Source organism: Vombatus ursinus, unplaced genomic scaffold (assembly GCF_900497805.2).
Source record: "Vombatus ursinus unplaced genomic scaffold, bare-nosed wombat genome assembly UNPS02014830.1, whole genome shotgun sequence".
Lineage (NCBI taxonomy): Eukaryota > Metazoa > Chordata > Mammalia > Diprotodontia > Vombatidae > Vombatus > Vombatus ursinus.
This window is the reverse complement of record NW_020954608.1, coordinates 29,044,923-29,062,734: the sequence shown is the minus strand read 5'-3', so window position 1 is coordinate 29,062,734 and position 17,812 is coordinate 29,044,923. Positions and strand designations below refer to the sequence as shown.

Here is a 17,812-nt window from a genome sequence, read left to right as displayed (position 1 = left end):
AAGAAAGAAAGAAAGAAAGAAAGAAAGAAAGAAAGAAAGAAAGAAAGGGGCAGCTAAGCGGCACAGTGAATAGAACTCTGGCCTTGGAGTCAGGAGGACCTAAGTTCAAATCTAGCCTCAGACACTTAACACTTACTAGCTGTGTGACCTTGGGCAAGTCACTTAACCCTGATCGCCCCACCAAAAAGAAAAAGAAAAAAACATTGTCCCCCTTGTGACCAAGGTCCTGCAATTTGTAAGATAGTTGACTAGGCCTAAAGATGCTTTTTGGTTATGGATTTAGCATTTTATAATTTTTTATTATAATCACTCAGTTTTTAAACATAGTATTTTACTACATTTTTATTTTGTTAAATTTTCCCAATTACATTTTAATCGGTTCCACAGGCACTGGGGGAGTGTTGTGGCCCTGTGCAGCTTCAGGTGTTTGACACTTATGTTTTAAAGGAATAGTATGTAGAAGCCACAAAAAGTTAGATTTCATCTCAGTATGAAGATCTTGCTGACAGGTAGAACTGTCCAACAGTGGAGCCAGTATCTGCTTCAAGAGGTAGTGAGCTCATTATCACTAGAGGTATTTAAACACAGTCTAGATGACAATTTCTCAGGATCCTATAGAAGGTAGTTTTGGATTAGGTAGGAATTTGGACTCTGCACTTTAAAAACTTTGTATGTTTTGTTTGAATACCTCTAGCAGTTATTCCTACCAGGTAGCTTAATTTACTCCACATTAGTGAAATCTTACAAAATCATGTACTTGAATAAATTAACCTTTAAATGCCATTTTGCTGAAGACTGTGAAGTTAAAGTTGAATTAGTAACAAAATTAGACCACTGTCCCATTGTAGTGAAGAAAGTGTTGTGTGAACTTGAAGGCAAGAGACCTAGGTTCATTTATAGGCACTGACTTATAAATGACCTATCTCTGTGACCTCTGGGAAGTCACTTCTCTCTGTGCCTCAGTTTCCTCATTTATAAAATGGGGATATTTCACTACCTACTTCAAAGAGTTGTAAAGAAAATAACTTTATAAACCTTGAAACATTATGTAAATATGAACTGTCACTATTAGAGCTATAGATGAATTGGTACTCTTGTGTCTGTAAACTTGTAAAATGTAAGGATTTATTCTCTATCATCAGTTGCCCAAATGAAAGCAGTCCTTGAGACACTTGCCAAGTATTCATATTTTAAGTTCTCTATTAGTTATTATTCTACTAACCAATACTACCATATTACTATAGATTGGTAGTAGATACTTATTATGATGAACTTTAAATATTGCAAAACCTAAAAGATCTTGTTTAATCAATATAGTGTTGGTGCTAAGTATTCAAATTCTTTGAAAATTAGCTTATAAATCACTGTCCCTTCCTTGTCTTTAAGATGAGGGAATTGGTCTAGATCTGGGGCTCTTAACCTGTGGTACATAAACTTGTTTAAATATTTGAACAGCTGTATCTTCTAAATGGTTTTCTTTGTAATCCTTTGTATTTTAGTTTATGCATTTTAAAAACATTCTTCTGAGAAGGGTCCATAAGCTCCATCAGAGGCCCAAGGGGCCATTGAGTCCCTGGACTAGGTGGTGATTTCTAAGGTCCTTTTCAGCTCTAAATCCTACTAACTGTGAATTAACACTCCATTAACCAGAATATTTGATTATGTAAAACCTCATTCCTTGAGTTCCATTAAGAAGGTTACTGTGTTCCTATTAGGGAAATAAAGCAAAGGGAAAGGGCACTATAATGGATCACAGTAGAGGGGACACTGAACTTGGAGTCAGGAACACTCCAGTTTAGCATCTGTCTCCTTGATAGCTATGTAACCCTAGGAAAGTCCCTTGACCTCTATGATCCTGTTTCCTCATTGGTAACATAATAATAGCACTTGCCTCCAAAGATTTTTCCAAGTATCTAATGAGATGATATATGTGAAACAGCAAATATTAAAGCACCATAAACGTTACTTGTCTTAGGAATGCCTGTCATAGAACTTTAGTGCCAAAATGAACTTCTGTCTAGTCCAACCCCTTCATTTTACAGAAGAAGCAGCTGAGGCCCCAGATTACTTTACATGGTCATAGGAAATTAGCCAGTGGTAGAGCTAAGACCCAAAACTGGCTCTTCAGTTTTCTGACTTACCAACAAGTATACTTTTCATTATGCTGTGTTATGTCCATAAATACAACTACTATACCTTATTTTGGACTTTAGACTAAACCGGAGCAGCCTGGAATAGATGAAAGCACAGACTTTTAAAAAGAATTTAAGCTTTAAGCTAGTTGTACCCAGAAGGACTGCACAGATGTACAGATAGGAAGACTGAGTAAAATCAGGAGTGAGGGGAAGGTTTTTTTCCTAAATTTTCTTCCATTTTTCCTGGGGTAGCAGTGGGGAATTGGAAGCTCTTGAAGGGAGGGGAGGATTGATTTTCCACATGCAGAGTTTTAGTCAGTAAGTCAGCCTCCAAAGAAGAAGTTTGAGAAAACACTCTCTCTCTACTGGCTCCTCCAGTCTCAGAACCAGACTTCCATTTGTTTTCACCCCATCATCCCAGCACCTTTCCTACTCTTCTTCTTTAGAGGTTGTTTGCTCAACTTTCATGAATATTAAAACCCTCTCCAGTGTCAGGGTTCTGAATATCTTGATTCTGTTCAGCCCTTTGACACTGAAAGGGGGAGGACACAGAAGTAGTTATCATGCAGCTGAAAAAGTGAGCAGGTGCCTTCTCAGAAAGGGGGTGGGTGGCATGGGGCAGGAGTGCTAGGTCCAAAGTATATTTAAATGTCCACAGTAATCCAGCAGATTTACACATCCACATATTACCAAATGCTAAAGTTCTTGATCATTTTCCACTTAACTATTTGCTTGTTTTATTAATAGTCACTCAACCTTGGTCCCCAAAATAAACTAAAATAATCTATTTTTTAAAGAGAGAGGTACCTGAAGACTAAGCAAATGGTTCATAAAAAGGCAGGGAATGTTTCTGGGAGGAAGTTGCATCTGAGTTGGGTCTCAGTAGAAGAAAACTTTAATGAAAAGGGATGTGTTTATTATTTCTAGCCTAAGATACAGAAACTGAGTTATAGATGATTTAAATTATTTGCTCCACAATTTACTATTAAGACTTGTAGATATTCTACAGAGAATGTAGACTACTTTGAAAAGAATTATGGTTTTTGCTTTTTGGTTTTTTTTCCCCAGGGAATAGGAGACTAATAAATAAGCTGGAGAAAACTCCAGTACATTCATCTAGCCACTTTGATAAATCTACAAAATATATAAGCAATACATGTATAAAACTTTTAAGTTAGTGAAATTCCATTCAGACTTCTGTATCTTGTCCTTGAGAATTTTTTTCATCTTTGAAATCTGTTTTTCTGCCCTATCTTGTAACTTGTTGAAGGCTTAGGCATGCAGTGTTATCTTTAGAGAAGGAAAGCAGAAGGTAAACCAAAGAAGCTAAAATATCACAAGAAGGTGTAAGATGGGGGCATATTAATTTAGGGATCTGGATAGTAAAATTTGGTTTGGTAATGTTTGCTAAGATCCAGATATGAGCATTTAAAATTGTATGATGTATGTTGTTGGAGACTGTACTGATTCCATAATTATGGTTTCTCATATTTGTTACTTCTTGCTTCCTAATGCTGTTTCTACCCCAGTGGTTCCTCTTTCTTTTCCCTGCCCCACTGTACAAAGTATGGAACTTCATTTAACTTGTTAAAAGGAAGATTTTAAAAGACCATTAGCATATAAATGTGGCTTTCTCTCTAATCTCAGAAGAAGTGAAAATACCTTGAAAAAAGGAGAGTTTTAAAAGAAAAAATAACTACCCTCTAAAGCATTTTATGTTAGGGAATAAATATTGAGATTTTTCTGTTATTTGTGGGGTGTTTTAGAATCTAACCCTTGAATATGAGAAGAAGAACCTATATTTTTTTTAACGTGATTGTCGTAGAGGAGCTGCTACAATGTCCCGCCAACCAATGAGTGACACAGCTGAAAATGGGGATTGTTCCAAGGGAAGCACAGGAAATGGACCTCAGAATTTGGCTCATCCAGACCTGGAAACATTCACTCCAGAGGAGATGCTGAAACAGATGAAGGAGCTCCTTATTGAGAACCACCAGTTAAAAGGTAAAAGATAACTGGCCTCTAAATTTATCTTTATTTCTCATGTTTCCCTGTGCCTTTGTGAACTATAATCTCATTGTAAAGGCCTAGGAATTGGATTTTCTTATAGTCCATTTTTTCTCTTTTTCCCTGGGGAGAAATGTCTATAGAATTTGGCTTTTGACAAGGCTGGACCCCTCTCTATTGTTTAGCATTTGCACATAGGTTAGATGAAGGGTATTGATGTGTAGCACATCTGAAAAAAAATTTAAAGCAAAAGACATTCTAAATAAATGCTCTCTTTTTAAGAAAGAAAAAGCTCTGTATTACCTGTATTCCAGAAAGGTCCAGGGATCCAGTCTAGGACTCCTGAACCAATTCTTAATCTACTGTAGAATATCTCATATTCATAGTGGGACTCCATCATTTAGGGTTCCTGAAGCTCTGAAGAGTGAAATAGGCCTGTTCCAGCCTTTTTAACCACATCATTAAGCTCTTTTCTCACTTTCCCTTAAACCTAAGTTGAGCTTTTATATCCAAATACAAACAGAGTTATCTGTGGAGAAATTTAATTGGGTGACTTTATCCTTCAAATTGCTGTATTGGTCCACTTCTCTGGTCAACTGATACCCTCATTATATACAGAGGCCATGAAGCAAAATAACCAAACTATGAAGGGACGGTTTGAAGAGCTTTCAGCCTGGACAGAAAAACAAAAGGAAGAACGTCAGTGTTTTGAGTTGAAGTTCAAAGAAGTCAAGGAGAGTTTGTTATCTTTGAGTAATGAAAATGAAAATTTGAGAGCAGAAATTGAAAACCTTAAAGGAAAAAAAGAAAAGTCTTTTGAGGTAAGCAAAGTGTATTCATATTTTTTAAAAAATTCACTGTAACAGAATATGATCTATGCTCTAATGGACTAAAATCGTTGTTCATTCTGGTTGTGCTGGAGTTAACTTTTGTATTGTTTATGCAGAATAGTTTTTCTGAGGAAATTTATAACATAAACAAGATAATGGGGAGCATATTTAACCTCTTTTAGGGAATGTTGCTTCTATACAAGTATTATTTACAAATGACAAGCCAGGCCTCCAGGCCTCCTTGTAGCCTCCCCAGGAAGCTGGTCCATGGCTTGAAGTCTGGAGTTCTGAGCTGTAGTAAGGCTAAAGGAGATCACAAAGGGCATCCTCACAGGGTTTCACATGTCTGAGGAAGGGTGAAGAAGTCCAGGTCAGAAATGGAGCTGGTCAGAGCTTCCTACAGATAAGCAGCTGGCGTCAGGCCTGTGGGTGGCCATTATATATCCAGACTAGGAGAGCTAGGGAAGACCCAGTCTCTCAAAAATGAACAAAAAAAAAACAAAACATTTTTTCTATTCCATGTAGGATATTTAGGACTCCCATTCTTTGGCAATAGAAGTACGTCCTTAAAAGTCACATGACGACATTTTTAAAAATTAGGGTTTTTTTGTTTATTCATATTGCCCTTTCTACATAATCCAAAACTTAAAGGTTGTTTTCTTAGTTTTCAAAAAATGGTGTGAAAACTTTTTTAAAATGTCACTGAATACCCATTGATTAACCTTAATAAGCTAACCTTACTAAAGCACAAATAGCCCAAAGAACCTGAAGAAAAAAATTTATTACCCAAGCTTGTAGCCTTGTATACATTAAGTACTAGACACAGCACTTCCTCAGGATTATAAGACAGTACCTCACTATGACACCATTAAGTTGGGGCTGAAAATGAATTTCTCTCCTGAAATCCTTGCCCTTTATTTCAAAGAACCATGAATAGGATTTTATTGACTAAAGTGTATGATCCTATGATTATTCTCCTTTACAAGGTTTGTCCAAAATCTAGAATAGAAATTTTTAACCAGAAGTCTGTAAACATTAAAAAGAAAATGGATAACTATATTTTAGTATAACTGGTTTCCTTGGTAATCCTATATGTTTTATTTTACGCATTTTAAAACATTATTCTGAAAAGTCCATAGAATTCATCATGCTGCCAAAGGAGTCCATGACACAAAACGTAGAATTTTTCTCCCAATAAAGATTAAAGTACTAGGTTGGGGTAAGGCACCAGTTAAGTGGGTGAAGTGAGTTCATATTTATATTTATGCTTTTACTATGAATTTGATCAACTACTAATTTTTGGACAGATGGGGAAGAAGCAGCAAATGAATGAATGAGAGAGAATTAAGAAAAGGGAATGTTGAGAGAGCAGTAGAAGGGATGGAAGCTTGAGTGTTATTTATATGTGTTTACAGTCATCACAGGATCATACACTCAGTGCTGGAAGGGACTTTAGAAGCCACTGAGGTCCAGTGGTCTCTAGGACGGAGGTGGGGATGGGGGGTGGGGGATGGGAGGTTGAGGAGGGAGGAATGAAAAAAAGAAATTGACATGCTAATTCTGATATATATTTGAAAGAAATAGCAAGTTGTGCCTAGTAGATTTGCAGTTTCATGTACAATCATCTTTTTATTGTACAATGTTATGGAAATGATTGTTTTATTCCATGAATTAAATGAAGTAAAATAAAAATTAAAAAAAAAAGAAGTCACTAAGGCCAACACCTCACTTTGTAGCGAAGGTAAACAGGACCCATAGAAGTTACCTGACATGCTCAGAGATCACACAGGCCTTTTGTTGAAAAGCTGATGGTTAAATGGCCTGCCCACAGACTAAGGAAAAGTCGTGGTGTAGTATCACCTAGAAGCAGACCTGTCGGTGACTCAGCAGAGATCATGTTTGCTGCATCTGATAATTCAACCCTTATGTTTCAAAGGACATTAACTTTCTACTCTGGAATTTGTCACTAGTTAAATTTGTGGAAGGTCAAGATAAAATGGTAATTTTCACTTGGAAAATATGAGCAATACAATGGTATATCATTTTAGAAGAAGAAAATAAATTTTATCTCTCTTCTCCTTTAGCCTTAAGGGAGCTGACAGTTGGCTTTAGCTTGCTGTGAGCCAATCACATTGTAGTTTGAGAGGAAAGATTCCAGAAACAGTTAGTCTGTTTGGGCAGTTGCCCACAAGTTTCAAGAGAGCTGAGGGATATTGAGATCAGAAGGTAGGGCTTGGGTGGCTTCTTCCAAAACAGGAAGCAGACTGAAATGAGCTGCAAGGAGGACCTAGTAGTGAGATGGTAGTTTTGGGAGCCCAGCATTCTTGGGAGAGTGACTGCTAGTATCATCTTTGTTTCTACTTTGTCATCTTTTTCTTCTTCCAAACCTTGCTTTCCAGCTCCATTTTCTCCATGCTTTGGCCTAAATTTCCCTTTCATTAAGGATTTCCCTTAAAGCATTAATTACTTAGGCTATCCTCTCCACCTGTCATTTGCTTCAACCTTTTTTCCTCAATTAAAGCTTTCAGGCCATAGCTTGAGTTTTTGATTGCCCTGTGAAGTTGCACTGAATAACATTAAAATTATCAGAAAGCATTTACATCCCTAATTGCATATTCCTTGGCCTAGGTTAGGCAGTGTACAAAAGAAGTTATATAGAATTGTTCCTCCCTTATATAGCCTTTTAAGGTTTTCAAAGGATTTGCCTTTAAGAACTTAAAATTCCAAGATGAAAACACATGTATAAGACATAAAATATACAAAAGAAATATTATATCAATACATGATGTGTCAAGACAACTACAAAGTTTTGAAACAACCAGACATTCCTTGGTGCAGGATCTCGGCATGCAAAGGTCTACTTTGGTTAAGTTTAGATATCTTTTTTTACTGGCTGTCAAATAATCTTGCATTTTACCATTTTGCTTTGCATTTACCTAACAGGAATATCAATAACTGATTTTGGGGGTGGGGAGAGAACTGACATAGTAAACTATGACCCTTTCTGATTGTATGATCTTCTCAATGTGATGAGTTAGTGCTTGCAGGATGACAGCTTCTGCCTTTATTTTCTGGAACTAGATTTATTAGATTATAAATTTCTTGAAGGCAAGGATTATATCATTTTTCATCTTTGTATCACCTTATCACCAATGATACAATACCTTGCACATAGTAGGTACTTAATAGACATTTGGTTTGAAATTAAAATTTGAATTAAAATTCAAGAACATTCCATAGGTCCAATTTCCAGCACAGCTTCTATCCAGTTGATTTCCAGGTCATAGATTTAAAGCTGAAAGAGACCTTGAGGTCACTAAGCTTAACATACTCACTTTACAGAAAAAAAAAAAAAACTGAGGCCCAGAGAGTTTCAATGAATTGCCCATGGTTACAAAGGTACTAAGTGGCAGAGCCAGGATTTGAACCTAGCTTCTCCTGACTCTAGACACAGCATTCTTTCTTTTCTGCCACTCTAGACTGTCAACCTTTTCTTTCTGAGCATAAAATGGTTTCCATCTTCCTGAATTTCAAAACAATAAAGTACTTATATGTTTATCATATAGTAATTTTTTAAATTGCCGAATGAAAGTCAAGAGTTCTAGTCAAGAGAGGGATGGCCTGGGAAATGAATTTAATACTTGGAATGCATCAAATTTGGTGGCTTGTTTTTTGTTCTATTTGCTAATCTGCTTAGCATAACTTGCCATTTTCAGGACATCACTGGTGACTCCAGGATTCCCAGGACAGACCAAGAAATGGAACAACTAAAGACACAAGTTACTCGTCTTCAAGCTGAGAAGGCAGATTTACTCGGCATTGTATCAGAATTACAGCTGAAGCTGAACATAGGCTCCTCTGAAGACTCATTTGTTGAAATTAGAATGGCTGTAAGTTATAAAATACTGCCAGTTAAAGACAGGGGAACTATCTTTTGTCACTTTTTCTTTCTGATGCAGGAAAGATAAATGATGCCCCATTCTGGTGGCACAAGAAATTTAAGTACAGCCTACTTGATGTGGGGAATTCATTCCCCTTTTTAAAAACTACTCTAAAATACTTGAGACGAGATACTGGTTGCTTTTCAAAACAAGAAGTGTTGATTTGTTTTTGGATTATGAGCAAACAAACATTCTATAATTGAATTAGAAGGAATACATTAAATTAAGAACTATTCTGATTTAGTCATTAGTCTAGGTCAGCAGAATGGCATCAGATGTTTAATAGATGATCTTTATCTAGTTCCATCAAACCAGCATTTACATGATGTCACAAAATTAAATATACTAACAGATATTGCGTGACACATGTTTTTTTCCTCAAAATTTTTCTGGGGAACACGTATCACTATAGTATCTAAATAAACATGTTAGGCAGCAAAAAATGAAGATAAACTCTGTGGGAGCCTCTGCTTTACTATCGCTCGATGAGATTGGATGGTGGGTTTTGAAAGATCCCTAGGAGGACAGATTCATTATCATCTTTCTTGTTTTTTCTAAGACAGAGTTTAATTTCTTTTGAAGGAAATGAGAGAAAATATTTGTCTTGCTAAAAAACTAAAGTATGTGGGTATATGTGTAAAAAAAAGAAAGAAAGAAAGAAAAACAACCTGTGTTCCAAAGAACCAGTAATTTTGGTGGCAACCAAAAATGACAGTATAGTGCCTGGCAAATTGGTGCTTAATAATACTTGATTTTTTTTTTTTTTATGATCAGCTTAAAAGAGTCTCTAAGGTATGACTTTAGTATAGTAAACTAAGCAGGCAGCAAATAAAGTACAGTAAGTACAATTTAAAAATAACTTTCAGTAATCAATACATCTAAACCACACTCATTCAGATGATTTATAGCCATAAAATTAAAGAGATTTTATAACTCTCAACTTGAAAACAGAGTTAAATTTTGTACCTATTCCCATTCTGCAAGTTACTGAAGGTTACTAAAAGCTAATGGATTTTTCTAAAGAGCTTTGTTTGCTTCAAATAAATTGATAAATTCAGAAAAACCACCCACTATATCAGAAGTTCCTAAATGAAATTCCCTCTTTTGAAGCTGTCTAATACTAAGACACTCTTATTCACAGGTGAATAATAATCATATTGTAATTGTCACTCAAAGCTAGGATAAAAAATATTTTTCTTGCTATAGTGAATTGGAAATATTGCTTAATAATCTGAAAGACTTCATGCAATAAAAATAATTTATAGCCATTTTAATCTTTTTCGGAAGATTTTTTCCTTTGGGCATATTGTAATGTAAATGTATTTTGTGTCAATGTCGAGTCTCAGTCTTCCCTATGCCCTAAAGATCATGTAGCCCATAATATGTATCTAACAAGAACCATCTTGGAAAAGACATACTACTCAGTTAACCTTATAAGGTGAAAAGTCTGTCTCTTCCTCTTTGGTTATGGTAACTTTCATTCATCTCTTTTCCCAAAATGTAAAAGACATTAGGGAGGTGTGAGGAGATGGCACTAGCATGTGTGCCTTATTTGCCTTATTTGCTTGAAGGGAAAGAGGGACTTACTAGAGAAGGAGGCAAGAGTTTCTCTTTTACAAGGCCAAATTAATATCTTTACCTTCTGAGTAACTCTGCAAAAAGGACCCTAATTCATTGTGATATTGAATAAAAAGGGGAAAGTTAACTTCCATTCACTTTGAATGAATCAAACATTTTAAATACTAAGAATTTTTCATAGGTTCCTTGAATTGAGTGTCTTTAAAATTCTTGCTTTATCTGTTCAGTTTCCCTCATTTGATTGTAAAGATAAAGCATTTGTCTTTGATATCTATTAATTATTAAGGCTGCCTATTTTTTTTTTAATTTCACAGGAAGGAGATGAGACTGGAGCTCTAAAAGAAATCAAGAATGGTCCCGGGTTGATGACACCTGACCCCATTGACAAGTAGGTAGAATAAAGACTAGTTACTTTAAAATATATCAAAAAAGCATTATAGTGAAAAACCTTTTAATTATCTTGACTTCATCCTCTGGTGGGCAGAAATGTAACTTTTCATGCATTTATACTAGTAATTCTTGGAGAATTTTGTGATTAAATGTGATTCACTATAACTATAAAAATGAATAAAAAACCGTAATGGTATTTAGTATTGCTTTAAAGACCAGCTAATGCATGTAAAAGAGAGAGGACCAGGTATTTTATGTTCCCCAGACAAGAGGAGAAAGGATAAAAAGGTGAAACAGCTCGCTTTCAATCAATAAGTCTTTGGTAGAAATTGGAGTAGAATCCAAGTCTCCTAATATCTACACCAATGAATTCTTCAATATCTGAAAAGACTGCATCTTTATAACATAACATTTGCCTCTTGCCATCCTTTGTTTATCATGCTCACACAGAAGGATAACTAAGGACTTTATAATCTTGCACATGAATGAGTTGTATTACTTTTAATGTATAATGCGTGAGGAGGGTGGTCTGTATAACCTGAGAAGCATCTTGGTTAGTGGAAAGAATGATGGATCTGGAGGTGGGAGGCCTTGATTTGAATCCTGCTGATAACATTTAACAGCTGTATGACCATGGGGAAGTCACTTTACCTAAGTTTTCTTGTCTATAAAATGGAGGTAATGATATTTAGCTTCATAGGATTATCCTGACAGGAGTATTTTTTAAACGTTGAAGTGCCACATAAACATGAGTTTATTATCTGTCCCAACTAAAGATTAGATGGGTGATGTGGGGGCATGTTGGGCAGCAAGGTGGTACAATACCTAGAGTGCTGGGCCTAGAGTCAGGAAGGCTCATCTTCCTGAGTTCAAATCTGGCCTCAGACATTTACTAGCTGTGTGACTTTGGGTAAGTCACTTAACCCTGTTTGCCTCAGTTTCCTCATCTGTAAAATGAGCTGGCGAAGGAAATGGCAAACCACTCCAGTATCCTTGCCAAGAAAACCTCCAAATCAGGTCACAAAGAGTCGGATACAACTAAAAATGACTGAAGTAGGAACACAGAAATGTGAGAGAGCCAGGGTGGGGGTGGGAAGGGGGGCTTAGTTAAAAGAGGAAATATAGAATGGGAAACTCTGTGTTTCTAAAAATGTTTGAGTAGTGATATAGTGAACTAGTAGACCTCTTACTGGCAACCCTAAGTTAAACTATTCTGAATAATTCTTAGTGTTACATCCCTCTACTAAATAAAGGGTGTCAGAAAAGTTTGGTATTTTATTTTAGTGTGTACATTGAATTATCTTAATTTTTTAATGTAACTTGACAAATGCATAGCTTCAAAATGTGGTATTTTTACATTTTTTTAATATTCATGAAATATTTTATATTTTGTATTATGTACCCATATAAGGGGAGATACAGTTCAAAAAGCTAGGTGCTAGTGATGCAAAGACAAAAACAAAAGCGACCTAGGAACTTACATTCTACTGAGAGGAAAGTACACACACAGATAAATAAATGCAAGATTAATACAAGGTAATACAAAATAATTTTGGTGCAGGGTCTATTAATATCTGCAGAGAGGCCTCTTGAAAGTAGTACTTGAGTTGAACCTCAAAGGAGCTGTGTACCACAGATCTAGGAGTTCCAAGACATAGAACTGAGAAGGAAGACCATTAAAAGCATGGAGGCAAAAGATAGTCTTTTGTGTACTGAAAACAGCAAGTTGACCCATTTGGTAGGAATGCAGAAATAGTTTGTATTTTATTCTAGAGGCAGTGGGGTGATAGCATACTTAATAAATGCTTCTTGATAACTATATTTTCCCAAAGTATTCTGGATTAGATGAAAAAAAGCAGACTAGGAAATACAGTACTTTTGGATTTGGCTCAGGATGAATTGCTAAACTCAAAGAATAGTCATCAAGTCCTTGTCTTTCTGAAAGACGGTCTTTACTGAAGTGCTACAAGCATCTGCCATTGGCATTGTGCTATTTAATAGTTTGTTTTTTAGAAAGAATTATAAAAATCTGCAAATGACATAAGGATGCAACACACGGGAACAGCTAACACTTTGGATTACAATGTCAGCATTTTAAAAAGATCCTGATAAGCCAGAACATTGTCTTAGAAGAAAAAATTCAAGAAAGATAAATAAATGTAAACTGTTACATTTGTAAAGTTGATTTTTTTGAACACAGTATAAAATGAGAAAAGTAATACTGGATAGACAGTACTTTAATTTTAAGGTTAGAGTTAGTGTACTGCAAGCTTCATATTAGTCAACAGTGATGGCAGCCAAAAAAGTGAAGGAAATCTTAGGCTGTATTAAGAAAACAGTGTCCAGGACTAGGGAGGCAATAGTTCCACTGTAATCTGTCTTGTTCATATCACATCTGGAGTTTGTGTCCATTTAGTTCTGAGTGACACATTTAATAGGACAGAGGGCAACCAGAGTGATGAAGTGGCTTGCAATCATGTCATATCAGGGTGGGTTGAAAAAACTGGTGATATTTAACTTGAAGAATAGAAGACTTAGTAGGAGATATGACTTTCTTAAAATACTTGAAGAGTGGATTGTGGGAAGTGTGGACAAAGGATAAGATTTGTTCTGCTTAGTCACAGAGGACAACACTAGAAGTAATGGGTAGACATTTTAGAGTCAGATTTAGGTTTCCTATGAGGAAATCTGCTTAACAATTATAATCCAAAAATGGTATCAGTTACTTTGAGGGATTCCTTTTAGTAGAGATTTTCAAGCAAACACAGGAAGACCTCGTTTTGTGAGGTATATTATAGAGGGGGACTCTTAAGGAAGGGGTTGGACTTCATAGCCTCTAAGGCCCTTCCAATGCTGATTCTGTAATTTTTATGATTTAGAAATGTCATTTGATATTATCAAAGCTTCCTATTGACAGCATATCCGTCCGTAATGACCCAGTTCAGATGCTACATCCTCTTTGAAACTTTCCCTGATCTTTACCATCTCCCTCCTCACAACTGGAAGTGATTTGTCCATCTTGTCATCTCAAAGCATTTTATATACTTTTTTTATAGACCTATATTCTAAATTGGTTGTATTACCTATGTATCTCATCCTTCTTACAAGCTCAAAGTTTTTATGAGTTAAGTCAGTCTAAGATGAACTAAATTCTCTGAATTAATTAATAATCTAAACTGTATTTTTATTGATACCCTCCTCAACTTTTTTTCTTTTTTCTTCTGATAACTCCTTGTTTCTTTGTTTTTGTTAGAAGACTTTTCTAGCACAGAAAAGAGGGGGAAAGAAGGCAATTTTTGATTTAAACTTTTAAGTCAATTTTCCTTCCTAGCTACATTTATTCTAAGATACTTTATTTAACTTTTTAGTGACTACAAATTCCTTTGCTCTATTTATTGTCTTCTTAGGAACTTACTGTTATCATTATCATTAAAATTGACAAGGAGAAAACATTTTACTTGGACTAAAAGCAAACATTTTAATTAGAAAATTTTCTTAATTCCAGTGCTTTCCCTCTGTTAATTATTTCCTGTTCATCTTGTATATAGCTGTTTTTTATATATTTGTTTGCGTGTTATCTCCCCTGTTAGAATGTAAGCTCCTTGAGGACAGGGACTGTCTTCTGCCTCTTTCTATCCTCAGCACTTAGCACACAGTGTGTGACACATACTTTGCACTTAATAAATATTGATTGATTGATAGATAGGCAATTATTCACATCCCATTTTGCTATTCTGTTAATTCACTATTGCCTAACAAAGATCCAGATTTAGCTTCTCACTGCCTTTATCTACTATGAAGGATCCATCCCTGGGACCTTACTGTTCTCAGACAGCTTACTATAGGATTCCAGTTCCTTCTCAGGATATATTTTGCTTTTGACATGCCCTCACCTATTCCAGGAATTTAACTTGTTACAGCTTCCTAAATCTTCACCTATCTCTTGAAACATAACCTGATATGTTAAGCCTACAGAACCTTTCTGGGTGCTGACTTGAGTTTATTCGCCAGTTATATTATCCCCAGAACTCACTCTCAGTTAACCAGAAAGCCTTCTCTTTGCAAAACAGATTTGAGAGGGGAACAAAAATAATAAAGACATAGTTCTAACCCTCAAGTAACTTCATGTAGTAGGGGAGATAAGACATGTAACAAAAAACTAGACTACAAAATGGAACTTTAGTGCATGAGAGAGGTGCTGGTGAAGTGCTGTGAAAAAAAGGGGAACACCCCCTTTGGCTGAGTGAGCCCAGCTTGGCTATTATAAGAGCATTGTTTTGTATTCACTTTGCTATTTCATTTAAAAACAGCAGAAAAGATTGGTATGTGATTAAAACTGTTTCAATGAGTAAGAGCTGATGAATGCTCAGTAGGGTAGTCTGTTTAAAACAGACCATGTTTAAATGAAATAATCTATTTTAAATTATAACACTTTTACTTCCTGATCCAAATGTTTTAACTTTTTGTTCTTTAGTTGTACTAAAAAGCAACACTTTTTCTCTGCATAGGAACAAATCTGTGGATGGGGCAAAGAATTATTTGGAATCTGAGGAATTAACTGTTAGTCAGCTTCTACTATGCCTCAGGGAAGGAAATCAGAAGGTGGAAAGACTTGAAACTGCACTCCGGGCAGCTAAAGACAGGTATAAAACACATATACATTATATTTAGAACACTTTCTGGACCTCTTAATTTTTACAAAAGAATTTTTTTAAAACATGAAGTACAGAAGTCTATTTTCCCATAGTAAGAATTGTTTTCCTTGCCTGATAGCATCATTGTGAGATTTCATTGAGTATTTGGAAATGTTTTTAAAGTTATACGAATGTGTGATTTTGATGATATGAAATAGTTTTATTTTTCTGATAGTTACATCTGTTAACATGACTATTAATTTCATGAAAGTGAGGCTAATACTATGACTTAAATATAATTTTAAAAATCAGTTTACCCAAAATTACTTCAAATGGAAGAGGTTTAATTTAGCTATTTCAACTTTAATCTGCTAATGACAGTCAGGGTTGGGGTACTTCAGGGCTTTTTGATATTTTCCCTGTAGCCTTCCTGTTAATCAGCACCTTTATAAAATAGGGACACTGGTGACTAGCTACTAAATTTTATCAATGTCCCATGCCTGAATAGCATGACACTTTTTGCGTGGCCCCCATAGGACAGAAGTAGGAGCTTCTGTGTTAGAAGCTGTGGAGAGGAAGATTTATTCTCCATATAATAAAATGCTTCCTAACATTTAGAGCTAAATGGAAGTATAATGATCTTCAAGCAAAGGCTGGATGATACACTTGTTGGGAGAGTTAGAGAAGGATTTCTGCTATATGTACAGGCTGGACTGGAGGACCTCTGAGGGCCTATCTCATTTGGGCCCTATCACAAGACTCTAAAATGCATGTCCTTAACAGCTCTACTTGCTATCTTCATATTGTATGATTGGTTATATCATCTTCAACTAGTTGGTTAAACCAATGAACATACTAGCAAAGATGGAGAAGAAATGAAAAAAATGCACCTCCTTCCTTTACTTGGAGAGGCAGAAAGTTGTGGGAATGGAATGTTGCCTGTGCAGTCAGTATGCCAATTAGTTTCATTTAACTGGTTTATTTTTTTTTTTTCTTTGTTGGGAAAGGCTCACTGAAAGATAGTTCAAGGAAGGAAAGTTATATCTTAAAATGATTGATTTAGAAACAAAAGAGTATGTTTAAAGTCAGGAAAGAAGCAAATTAATAATGATTCTTTTTTACATTTCTATTACTAAGGCTAATAATTATTGTTTGGTGGTGGTATTTGTTTTTCAAGAGATTGAAAGGTAGTTTGGCCTAGTGGATAGAGAGCCAGATTTGGGATCAGAAAGGTCTGGGTTTACTGATACTTGGCAGCTTTGTAACTACTTGCAAGTCACGTAACCTCTCTGAGCCTCAGACAGCTCTACTTAAGGCTCAAAGTTATGGAATGGTCAGAGGGAGTTCTCATACTGGCAAAACTGCCAATCCTTGATAGGGGATGTTTCTAGTGTTTCTTGGTTCCTTAGGTCCTTATTGGCCATGGGTAATCAAAGTGTATTTTAATTAAGTAGATCCATAACACATAAATTTACTAATTGTATTCTTTTAGCATGATCGATACAGAGAAACTATCTTATACAGCTGTTATCTTCAAATGAAGTATTACCCTAGGTTGTAGCATGGAAGAAGTGGGGTTCAGTCCTTCAGATTATAGCCAGTGATCTAGGGCTACCCTTTAGGGTGGATAACTCACTGTCTCACCAAGGGCACCATGAGAAAAAGTCACCAAATCGTCCTTGAAATGACACTGACAGCATGGAATTCCACTTCCACAAAGTCTTTTTCTTGTCCCTAACTCAGCTCTGCATTTAAGAGTCAGAGTGGTTTTTAAAGATTTCTGTGGCCATTTTTCTGTCCTTTTCCCTACTTCCGTACTGCCTGACAGCCACGGACAAATTGGGACTGAGAAGCTCCCAAACTCTAAGTATAGAGAGTGATTTTGATTGAGACTGGCTCTGGACTTAATATTACATATATAATATTTATTATATACTTAGATAATTATAATATATTGTTGTGAGGATGAAATGAGAGAATATTTGTAAAGTACTTACTTAGCATAGTGCCTGTGACATAGTAGGGATTATATAAATACTTATTCCCTTGCCCCTTCCTATTATACATTACATACCTAATATTAACACTAAGTAATAGCATTTATCTCTTCTTATATAGAATACATTTTATACTTCTTGACTATTACCATTTTTCTTTTTTTTTTTTTGGTGGAGTTTATCTAGAGCAAAAGTTCTTAATATTTTTTGGATCCTAGACTCCTTGGAGTCTGGTGAAGCTTACGAACCGCTTCTCAGGATAATATTTTTAAAGGCATAAAATAAAATATACCAGATTAC

At 35.6% G+C, this 17,812-nt stretch overlaps 1 protein-coding gene across 3 annotated transcripts in view; it reads left to right on the top strand.

The window, feature by feature from the left end:
- The window catches only part of OPTN (optineurin), a 54,204-nt gene that overhangs the window by 5,027 nt on the left and 31,365 nt on the right, over positions 1 to 17,812 (top strand). For all 3 annotated transcript variants that reach the window (XM_027838782.1, XM_027838781.1, XM_027838780.1), the window contains exons 2-6: positions 3,961 to 4,139; positions 4,761 to 4,963; positions 8,689 to 8,862; positions 10,806 to 10,879; positions 15,390 to 15,524. In XM_027838782.1, the coding sequence (XP_027694583.1) occupies positions 3,974 to 4,139; positions 4,761 to 4,963; positions 8,689 to 8,862; positions 10,806 to 10,879; positions 15,390 to 15,524 (752 nt within the window). In that variant the 5' untranslated portion in view covers positions 3,961 to 3,973. The remainder of the gene's footprint in view (positions 1 to 3,960; positions 4,140 to 4,760; positions 4,964 to 8,688; positions 8,863 to 10,805; positions 10,880 to 15,389; positions 15,525 to 17,812) is intronic.